General features: G+C 38.9%; 1 protein-coding gene across 1 annotated transcript in view; it reads left to right on the top strand.

Annotated features, from left to right (window-relative positions):
• The window catches only part of akap12b (A kinase (PRKA) anchor protein 12b), a 50,010-nt gene that overhangs the window by 21,954 nt on the left and 15,966 nt on the right, over positions 1-12,090 (top strand). Inside the window, exon 2 of the mRNA XM_047387972.1 lies at positions 4,386-4,461. Coding sequence (XP_047243928.1) covers positions 4,386-4,461 — 76 coding nt within the window. The remainder of the gene's footprint in view (positions 1-4,385; positions 4,462-12,090) is intronic.

Here is a 12,090-nt window from a genome sequence, read left to right as displayed (position 1 = left end):
TCAAAACAAGGAATGTAGTGTGAGCTGGCTTTGTCAGTTTAGAGCCACTTCAGTCAGCTTTCAAGCACAAATCCTTCCCCAAATTGTAAGGAAAAAGGAGTTTGCATAGAAGGCATGCATGATCATTATTTAAGCACTCATTTAAGGAGATACACCAACAGGATAAAGCTAAAGTTCTTCTTAAATGAGTGCGTAAATAATGATCATGCATACCTTCTATGCAAACTGCTTGTTTTTGAAAGCTGGCAGCTGTTAGTGTTTCCCCAAGATCTATTCATGTTGGTGATGAACCCAAAGTTTTGACCGAACCCAGAATTGTCCACAAGATTTATATCATATTTCACACATTTTCTTATAATTTCTTGATGCGTACTGCTTAAATTTCTTCCTTTCTTTTAAAAGAGAACTAAGAAATACATTTTTAGTCCTTGATCTTCTATTACTATTTTCATAACGTGTGAAACCCCGCTACACAGTATGCCTTTTGCTTAATTTAATTTCTTTAATATCTGCTTATGACAGCAGCAAAGATGTTATAAGGTAAAAGTTTCACTTCTGGTGATGTTTGATCTAGCAGCCTTTAATGATGAGCCTTTTTCAAAATGCTGCCTACTTTACTTAGTGACAAGCTAACTAAGGGAGCATAGGTTAACATTTGGTGTAGTCAGGTGTTGGAGGATCTTTGGAATTTCGCCTAAGAGGACAGGGAATTCGGGGAATCTCAGCCATGAGTAAGAAGATGAGGGTGGGGTTGCTGCAGGTCTGGAGGTCAGCTGAAATGGTTCACACACCAAACCTGAACCAGGCCCACAAACATTTGAACTGGTTGGAATTATTCAATACAGCTATTCAGATATGTAGGTGTTGATGTTAGAATTATCATCTATTCTGCTGTGAAGACTTTTTTTATCTAGGTTTTTTTGTTTATTCTTTTACTGTTCAAGCTGTTTCTTAAAAAAGGATCCACGGTCTTCTTGGATTCTTGTGCAGGAGTTGCAAATGATTTCATAAGGAGTTTGTAGCCTGAATGTTGCATATTTGATGGGGCAGACTTTGCAAGTGTAATGATCGTTATGTCATTTGACAGGTTAGGGCAAGCCTTCCAGTCTTTTCTTCTTTCTATAGCCAAAGTCACACAAGCTTTGTGCTCAAATACCAGAAGAAGTGACATGTTTGCTTCTAGGTGGATCAAACCTTTTAACTAAATGACAGAATGGCACCACAACCACTGCAGGAGTCACTATGAGGTTTTTCATTTCAGTAAAGCCAGCTGGGTGGAAACAACTGGCCAGCAACAAATCAATCATAGTCTGTTGGAGTCAGAGTAGTTTAACTAATCACAGCACAGTGTAAACTAATCAGGATTTGTCCAAAATGTTGCAAAAATAAGCAAAGTTAAGAGGTGGTATATGGAAGTAAATTCCATAGTGGTATCTTCAGTTTTTATGAAACCATATTTGAGTGTTTTTTTACTCATCAGTATTCTCCATAATATCACTACAGCACCTCTCCCATTCCTTTTATATCCCTATTCCATTTTCATTTTTCTCACCTCAGTTCTTATATATGCAAATCATGGGCATCTCTTTCCTAACCTGTCCCAGGCTGCTGGGAACAGAGTCTAACTTGTCCTTTAGTTAAATTAGCACCTTGGAGTGGGGGCCCTGGCTTACTCATCCCCCTGGCTGTGACACACAAAAGGCTTAGAGCTGCCTGCTGTAAGCTGAAGCTGGTCTGCACCAGAAAAAATCTGCCAGGTCCCAGATCTTCAGATAAATGGTCTTATGATCCAGGGTGTGTTGTTTACCTATTAACATACCGGCTCATTATACATTCAATATATTCTTTATTTAAGTATGAACTTGAAAACCTTTTATGTCTTATTAACAGCTACAGAGTCATTGCAAATGTATACAGGTTTGGAGGACTAAAACAAGATAGATCCTGTACATAGATATGTCACATGAAGGAGCTATAACATCTTAATTTGAAATATCAAAAGTTTAAATACCAAACCTCAGAATATTTCACCATCATAATATTTGCAAACAGACATATTGAGAAACAGAACTTTTAGCAAAAGAAATCTTTCAGCACTCTAAAACCTCACTAATAAAATTGTTTTTTTAACATGTAAGCCCAACAGTTTATGTCTTTATGGTGTATTAAACCAAATGTTCTGGGTGATCAAATACTATCATCGCCTAAAAGTAGATTGAAATTTTGTAATAAAACTACAAGTGACTCTTTAAACATGTATTTCTACTTACAGAAAAACAGCTTGTTACAGATATATTTAACCTTCTAGACGTTGATAATGGAAGACGCAACAATAATCTTAATTTCTTTAAGAAACCCACCCACCACTTTAAGATTTTTTAGTGTTTGCAGAAGTGAAATATGGTTTCTTGTTTATTCAGTAAAAACTTTTGGGAAATGTTTGTTTGACTTTTGAAAAATTTTAAAATGAAATAATTTAAGAAGAATTTCTCGTTTTATTCATGTGTCTGACAGATGGAGACTTTGGGAAAACAAAAAAATGACATAAACCACCTTCTTCGCTTATAGCCACCATTAATTACTGGTGTGTAGATGCACAATGTATTGCATATTTATCATTCTTGCAATATCACTGTATGCTATACGCAATGCATATCGCAAAGGACTGCCCGGACTGGAATAAGTGTTAGCGGATTATTTTAGTAGCCTGCATTTAGGCCCTTTATCCCTGTAATATATTTGGTGACACTTTTGTTTATTTATTAATCCCAAGCCATATTGTCAGCGGAATATTCAACAGTATTACTGCAAGTTGCATGTTTTCCTAATATCATGAAGCCTTAAGTGGTATGTCCGATTTGTGCCAGGAGTATAAGCTCCGACTGGAGAATAATGTCACACAGAAAAGAAGTGGGAAACCAGTTTGCTAATTGTTGTGCTTCCATCTACTAGTAGCAATACAAGATGGTAACATACTCTCTCCATGTCATATATTTAAACACTAAGGAAACATGCTTACAAATAGATATTGTATAGTGCTATGTGCACTACTGGCTTGGTGATGTAAACCATCAGAAAGGCAAATAGTTTTAATGCTTGCAGTTTTTACTACTTTCTTAAATGAGCAGAGGCCATATTTGTTACTGTTTACATATTTGTTAACTTATGGTTCCACACATTGTTGCCAATTTAGTGACTTTTGTTCAGTTTTTTAACAACTTTTAAGACATTTCTAGTGACTCTTTCAAAAAAGCAACTTGTGACAAAGTTAGTAACTTTTTCTGGTGTTATTGGAGACTGTCATGAAAGCACATAAATTTGAGCCGCGGCACGGGTGTACAGGTAGAGCGATTCTTGACCTGGGACATTTGCTGCATTTGTCTTCCCCTCTTCTCTATATCTTACTAACAGTGCATTGTCTTTGTACTCAGAAGTCAGATTTTTTGAGTTTCCTCAAAAACAACAAGAACAAGAAGTCAAAATTCCCATTGGGAAAGTCGGAGCTTGATGGGGAACATGGATAACATTGCCTGTATTAAGTGTAAACTAAGCACTTCTGATAGTTTGTATTTTAAAAAAAGTAGCGGCACAGATTAGTGTGCTAAAATAAGGATTTTTGTTTGAGGACATAAAATGGAGAGAAACAGATTGTTATGCACTCGTATCTCTAATTGTTGTTAGCATAAAGTAAAAAACTCAAACAAATAAATTAGTTGGTACATTTTTTTTAAATCACTTTGGGTAACTTTTAATTTGTAGATGTAAACACATTTAGGGATCTTCTCCCATCACAATGCATGCAAATGGACAGTTGTGGAAATTATTTGATTTGTCATAAATTGACTTCTGGTGACTTTTTGGGCAGCCCGGAGCTACTTTCTGCACTGAGGAGTTGTCAGCACTGACTGCATGGCGACCTCCAACTTTCCCAGTTGAAATTCTGACTTCAGGGGGTGATCTTGTGTTTCAGACCCATTAACTCTGTTAAATCTGACTTCCGATTGCAAATACAAATCACTATATAACCCTAGTTGACTTGTAAAATGAAATTATAAGTCATTAAATTATAACAGTCCGGGTTCTTTAATAATAAAGGTTTACATGTTTTTGTATGGGAGGGTAGAGCTGTGTGTCAACAGTTTGGTGGTTTTGAGTTTTAAAGGCTAAGCTAGGCTAAGCTAACTTAAGCTAGCTGTTAGCCAACACTAGCTGTATGCTTAAACTTGAGATATCATTCTTAACATCTCTGACTGAGCCAAATAATTAATTTGTATGCTTTATATCAAAGTTTTACTTGAAATGTTTTAATAAATATGCATATTTATTATTTGTTATGAATTTTCTGTCCTTTTTTTCATTCTCCTTTTATTTCTGTTTCTTTTCAGCCTTTGGAAAAAAATGGGCAAATCTCCAGTTTGACCAGTCTGAATGGACACTCGGAAGACAACGCATTAGCAGAAGGTGTGTGTGTGAATATGTGTTGTTTTTTTTTTTTTTTTTTCTTCATGTTGGTGCTGTGTGTTTACTGTGTTTGCTTTTGGTAGCTCCTCCTGTGGCCGGTGTGGTGAAAAAGTGACGGTGGTTGTGTGTGTTTGTGTCTGGGATTATGTACTGTGTCTTAAGCGGCAGCCGAAGGTAAGCTCGTTTGTGTGTGGGGTCGGCTTTCAGATTGTGTGAGAATTCCTTGTCTGCAGATGTCTTCATTGCTCTGCGGGATCCGGCACTGATCCTTGACTAATCCATTTGTCAACACTTGGAGAACACCTACATGGACCAGCACACGTTGGCATTCCAACATATTATTTTTCTCTACATTTTATTTGTTAACACTATCACGCTGTCACCTTCAAATGTCTGAAATTCCCTCCCACTCTAAACAAATTTCTAGATACATGGGCCTTTTTAGTATGATAGATTATTTAAAACAGCTGCCTTTGATTCACTAGATCTCGGAAAACGATGATCTGGTAATATATCTGCTTAAATTCACATGTGCACCAAACTGCTCAATCTATCTCCGGCTGCGCATGGCTATCTTTAAAGCTCCATTTGTTTATTTTGTTTTCCGATTCTGTCCTGTCTCCCTTGGTCTGGTAGGGCTGCAGGGGTGTGTACGGCTTCCCTAAATATTTAGCAGGCCTTGACCTGGGCCCCGGACAAAGCAACCTGTGCACTTCATAATCTGGGCTGTCCCAGGGGAAGGAGTAACCCTATACGACTTAAAACGCAGGGATGTGTGACATCCCTTGCTGTCAAATAACCTGTTTATTAAGGTTTTTAATTAAATGATTCTGTCTGTTTATGGAGTAACCCAATGCCCTCTTCGGAGCAGAGATAGAGAGACAAGTGGGGAGTAATTCAGTTGCTTCTCTGGTCTTGTACTACGTGTAAATTAGTTTTGCAGAACACAAAAGAAGGGAAAGATCCTGAGATTCTGCGCATGCATGAACAAAAACAATTTTCTTTAAAAAAGATAATGAAATGAAGTTATGAAATGAACTGATTTGGAGCTATTTAAATTCCAAATTTAAGTCATGCAATACAAATTTAAAAAAATTTGATTTTATTGTTAATGAAAAATGTGCATGCTGTGTTTTAAAATTAAGAATTGAAAAACAAAGTTCTGGAAAAATAGGGTGTAGGTTGAAGTAGGTTGGGACAAAATAGTTACGGCTGGGCACGAAATGGGGGTACAAGTTGGCAAAGGGATGAGCTGATCCAGGACCTTCAGGAACAGCAATACAACTGTGGTTTTAAGATTTTCTGAGGCTTTTCCAGGAATAACTGTAAAGAGAGATTTTCTGCTAAAGACAATGTGGGTGGCAAACATTTAATAAATGTAAAACTGCTATAACAAAATAATTTCAAAAACATAAAAAATGAGAAAAGAACTAATTAAAAGGCAACATTTAAAAGTATATTCTCATTTTAACTTTATGTATCTTTTCCATCTAAATATGGCCATATTAACTTATACCATGTATAGAATATTTACTGTAAGATTCATAACTGCTGCCCCGGTAGGGGTACAAACTTGTTTAAGGCAGATTAAAGAAAGGTAAAAAAGGACTGATTTTGCAAATTTGTCTTATTAAATTTCATGGTTGCTTTCAGCACATCAGTGTAGATCAGTAGTGCAAAACAAAAGGGACATTGTTACAGTATTGGGTAGAGTTTGCAAGGTCTCCCCGTGCATGCATGGGTTTGTTCCAGGGTGTTTCCACACACAGTGCAAGTTAACCGGGGATTGATCCATCCATCCATCCATCCATTAGCACTAGTCTTGCCTGAACCAAACAATAATAAGAGAATAAAGAAATGCTGTGAAAACTGTTTGGCCTTTACTTTACTATTCCCCTGTCTTCAGTCTAATAAACCAAGGATAAAATATCAGGAGACAAAAACAGAAAACACTAGAAGTTATGAAAGGTCTTCAAGGCCACAGATTGAAGGAATGCAGGGGAATCAAAGGAAGGGAGACACACAATAGGCACGGAGGAAAGACAGAAGACTGAAAAATATGGAGGCCTTTCACATCCCACCACTGCTCTCTTGTTCTGCCTGATAAAGACAGCAGCTCAGAAAGAGAAGAGGAATCTGTCTGATAACAGCAAAGAACAACAAAAGACAAACTTTACATCAAAAGGCTTACGCATATGGTAACACACAGCTGTAATCTGCACTCTATCAGGTAAACCAGGGTGTTTACAGTTTGGGGGACCAGTCCTGACGTGAAACTCCACACACACCAAAACAACACCCTGAAAAACAAGTTTACAGCGGTATCAGCAGGAATGGTTTTCTTTTGAAAAAACTAACTCGGAGCTCCGCTAAAGGCGCATATGTGCATTTTAAGTTTACAGTGCCTTGCTAATGGGATCATACCCCTTTAAATAAATTTTTTCATGTTGACCTACAGCATGTGCTGGGGCGGTTCGCAGCCGAGTGTGAAGCGGCTGGGATGAGGATCAGCTCCTCCAAGTCCAAGACCATGGTTCTCGACCGGAAAAGGGTGGCTTGTCCTCTTCAGGTTGGAGGGGAGTTCCTGCATCAAGTGGAGGAGTTTAAGTATCTCGGGGTCTTGTTCACGAGTGAGGGAAGAATGGAGCGGGAGATCGACAGACGGATCGGTGCGGCTGTCGCAGTAATGGGGGCACTGTGCCGCTCCGTTGTGTTGAAGAGAGAGCTGAGCCGAAAAGCGAAGCTCTCGATTTACCGGTCGGTCTACGTTCCTACCCTCACCTATGGCCTTGAACTTTGGGTCATGACCGAAAGAACGAGATCCCGGATACAAGTTGCTGAAATGAGCTTCCTCCGTAGGGTGGCCGGGCTCTCCCTTAGAGATAGGGTGAGGAGCTCGGCCATCCGGGAGGAGCTCGGAATAGAGCCGCTGCTCCTCCACATCGAGAGGAGCCAGTTGAGGTGGCTCGGGCATCTATACCGGATGCCTCCTGGACGTCCCACCGGGAGGAGGCCCAGGGGATGGCCCAGGACACACTGGAGGGATTATGTCTCTCAGCTGGCCTGGGAACGCCTTGGGCTCCCCCCGGAGGAGCTAGAGGAAGTGTCTGGGGAGAGGGACGTCTGGTCGTCTCTGCTGAGTCTGCTGCCCCTGCGACCCGGTCCCGGTCCCGAATAAGCGGAAGACTACGAGTACGAGTACATGTTACAACCACAAAATTCAAATATTTATATAGAATTGTATTATATTCCAACACAAAGTTGTACAAAATTTGTAATTTTAAAAATAGTATTTATTTGTTTTCAGCTCCCCTGAGTCAATATTTCTGCAGGTCTTTTGGGGTATGTCTCCACCACATCTATAGCCTAGATGTTTTGCTCATTCCTTTCTGCAGAATGGCTTAGGCTCCATCAGATCGCATGGAGAGCTTTTGTGAACATCAGTTTTGAAGTCTTGACACAGATTGTTGATTTGATTTCTTCGTTTAACTTTACTCTAACACCTAAATGATCTAATCACTTCATTGTAGCTCAGAGTGCATGTTCCTGGCCGTTGTCTTGTCAGAAGTGAACCTTTGCTCCAGTCTCATGATTTTGCAGCCATTAAAAGGTTTTCTTCTGGGATTGCCCTGTATTTAGCTCCATCCACCTTTCCATCAACTATGACCAGTTTTCCTGTTCTTGCTGAAGAAATGCATCCCTGCAGCATGACCACCACCACGAATCACAATGGGGAGGGTGTGTTGAGGGTGATGTTCAGTCTTTTGCCACACAGAGAGTTTTGCACATGGGTAAAAAAACTTGTATCGACAGTCCAGAGTACGCATTTCAACATTTGCTGTATCCCCCTACTTATTGCAAACTTCAAATGATATTTCTATTTGTAATGTTAAAAGAAACTATGAAGTTAAAAATATATAAATATATTTGCTAGGCAGTATACAGTATTTAAGGAAAGTGCAAAAAACATAAAGTTTTGATATACAGTGCTTTGCAAAAATATTCGTCCCTTGTGGCATTTTTTTATGTTTTGTTGCCTCACAAACTGGAATTAAAATGGATTGTTTGCAACATTAGATTCATAGACCATGCCTTCAACTTTGAAGTTGTATTATTTTCTTTTTTTTGTTGTGAAGCAAACAACAAAAAGGACAAAATAACAGACAACTTTAGCATGCATAACTGTTCCACCCCCTAATGTCAGTATTTTGTAGAGCCACCTTATTTGGCAATCACAGCTGCAAGTCCCTTTGCATAAATCTCTATGAGCTTGCCACATCTTGCCACTGGGATTTTTGCCCATTTCTCAAAGCAAAACCGCTTCAGCTCGCTTGTGAACAACAATCTTCAAGTCTAACCACGCATTCTCAATTTTTCAACTTCTACTAGGCCATTCCAACAAATTTAAATGTTTCCCCACTCAGGTGTTGCTTTAGCAGTATGCTGCATGTCATTGTCCTGCTGGAAGGTGAACATCTATCCCGGTCTCAAATCACAGGCAGACTAACAGAAGTTTTGCTCAAAAATATCCCTTATTTAGCACCATCCACCTTTCCCTCGACTCGGACCAGTTATTCGGATCGTGCTACTAAATAACATCCCCACAACATGATATTGACACCACCATGTTTCACTGTGGGGATGGTGTTCTTGGGGTGACGGGATGTGTTTGGTTTGTGCCAGACATAGCGTTATCCTTGGTGGCCAAAAGGTTCGATCAAAGATCTGGATATTTTTTATAGCCATGCCCAGACTTGTACTTCTCAACAACGTTGCCCATGTCGTGTTTTGAGAGCTCCTTGGTCTTCATGGTGTGATTACTCTTGCTTAGTGGTGTTGCAGCCTCTGAGGCCTTTCAGAGAAGGTGTGTTTATCCGGACAGATCATGTGACACTTTTGCAAAGCATGTATGATACAAAATGTTTTTTCTTTTATAACCTTCTTTTTGTCTTTAGATGACAGACCTTTAAATACTACTTGCACTTGACAGTGGGAGGTATTTACTTTAAACAAACCAAAATATCCCTCTTGTGCAGCGAGTTAATTCCCAGTCAGAGCCAAAGTTGAAAATCAGTCCAAAATATTTCTGAACAAACTGGGAGTTTAAAGCACTCATTTTACAAGAAGAAAACATACACAGAATGGAGATGTACATAAATTTTAGATGCAGAGTTTTGACCAGGCACTGTAAGGAGGCAGATGCATGCAAAAAGCAAAAACCAGGAGGAGTACAAAAAGATGAGGAAGGGAAAAAAGCACTTTAAATGATGCTGCATACTAAATTTGAAAAATCTGTATAATACTTCACCATCTGCCAAAATAAAACCACTTTATCTCCTTTTTCTTGTCTTTTCCAATCTAGGTTCACTGGTAACAATTAGAGCTTAGTGTCGATGTTGACTTCAAGTCTGTGTGTTAATCAGATTGCGGGTTTTTAGCAGGGTGTGGGTGTACATAGCTGCAGCTGCAGTGGGGACCCAGAGAATGACATCAGAGATGATGTCATCAACTGTCAAGAGTGCTGACCCACTCTCCAGGATGGATCACAGACTTAAAAAAAACAACAGCAACACTTTATGATTATGATTTGGACAGATCCACTGGAAGATAATGCTGATTCTATTGGTGACATGACTCTCAGACTGTGAAATCTGGAGAAAGTAATTGGGTATGGCTCACCATGTTAACAATGAAGCGAGCATTTTAACATTTTTAATTGTGGATTTAAAACATTTATATTACACCAGTTGAAGTTTTTATAGTAACGTTGCAATAAGGGTAATAACTGTGCAACATAATTGACTGAATATGCTTTAAAAAGGGCGTTCAAACATGTTTTCTATCTAACAGCTTCAGTTATAACAGTTGGAAACCACTGATCAGGCCCAAGATCTAGGTGCAGTGATGAACACAGACCTGAATCTCTTGAGGGACATAAAGACAATACAGTTTTTACTGTGGTTAAAGGTCAATTAGGATTTTCCACCTTAGAACAGAAAGCGTAAAGGACCCCGTTGTCCACAGTGAGAAGCAGTTCACTGTAAAAGACCCCTCCCTGACAGACTGTGGCTGAGCTGGGCTCTCCTAGAAGAAGTTACGAGGGAGGTACAGAGCACCAGAAAGTCTCTGACCATGGACCAGTTTTTAAAAGGAATATTTCCCCATTGTCGAGACGCATAATAGGTCAGAACAGTTCTAAGGAGTTGCTCCCTCCCTAGGGGGTAGAAAATATGGGTCTAAAAGCATTGAGTGCATTTATTCTTAACATTTTCTTTACTTTCCTTTATCATGACACTGCAATGTACATTTCATGTTTTTTTTTTTTTGTCACTGCAAAGTACTTTAAAGCACTTTGAATTGTCTTGTTGACAAAATAAACTTGCCTTGCCTTATATTCATTTTTTATGACAATCAAGATTCTTTTTTGAAAAGTTTGGGTTTATCATAAATAAAACAATGTGTGGATCTGTTTTATGGGTGGATACGATTTAATTTAAACTCTTACTGATTTCAAAGCTCCTCTGGGCCCTCTACATAGCGATGATGCCAAAATTGTCATCATGCCTGTGGAAGGGACCTCTCCCTTCACTTAAGCTCTGTGTGATCTTCGAGTTTGTAACACAATCCAGCCGCTGGATCACTCCTCTTGGATTTCTGCCCACATTGCTGTTACATTCCAGCCAACAACACTCATTTACAATTTTGGTTTAGATGCTCTGCGTTCTGGATCTGGTTGTACTGTCTACTCAACGAGTGGGAATAGTTTGCCTGTGATTTGTGATGTCGGTGTTCTCAGATAATGATCCTTAACTAGACGTGAAATGTCTAAATTACTTTTCTCTTCAGGAAAAGGAAGAGACGCAACAGGAAAGCGTCAGAATCCCTAAAAGCTTCACAGTCTCACAAGATATTTGTTCTTCAAGCAGTGGTTCAATTATGTCTATCTGATCAGCTGGTTTAAAGCGAGTGCTTTTAAGGACACACCCACAGTCAGACACATTAAATAAGTACATAAGCAAGTAACAATTAGAAACAATCAGCCTCTAACTGATTGGGCAGGAAGATTTATCTAAACAGCTTGAGTAGTCTGTTTTGCAGTTTTACTGTTTTAAGGAAGCTAGGTCAACATCTAAAACACTTGGACTGGGCAGACCTTTAATGGATGAATCTACAATAAACAAGGATTCTTTTAAACACATTTAGCAATTTTTGAAACCCTTATCCTATTTATGAAAATTGAGAGAAGATTTTAAGCTGTATCGGACAAACAGATAACATCTAGAATAAATTATTTTACATTGATTATATTTTTTCAACACAGGTTTGACTTGAAAAACCTATTTGTAAAACCAAAATTGTAGCTTTTTTTAATGAAAATAGTACAACTAGTTAAGTCTAATTTCACTAGCCACACTCAGGCCTTTTTAGAAATCCCCTTAATAGAACCTTTCTGACAACATGAAGTAGGCTAAAACAAGAAAATCAGCCATTATCCTCAAATTGAAAAAGCATGGAACAGTGGAGAACCTTTCCAGGAGTGGCCAATATATCAGCATTACTTCAACATCCAGGAGGTCACAAAAGAACCAGTACAAAGCCTTGCGGGCCTCACTTAACTCAGTTAAGCTC

Source organism: Girardinichthys multiradiatus, chromosome 15, assembly GCF_021462225.1.
Source record: "Girardinichthys multiradiatus isolate DD_20200921_A chromosome 15, DD_fGirMul_XY1, whole genome shotgun sequence".
In the NCBI taxonomy this organism is placed as follows: Eukaryota; Metazoa; Chordata; class Actinopteri; order Cyprinodontiformes; family Goodeidae; genus Girardinichthys; species Girardinichthys multiradiatus.
The sequence above is the reverse complement of the archived record's forward strand: the minus strand, read 5'-3'. Positions and strand labels throughout refer to the sequence as shown.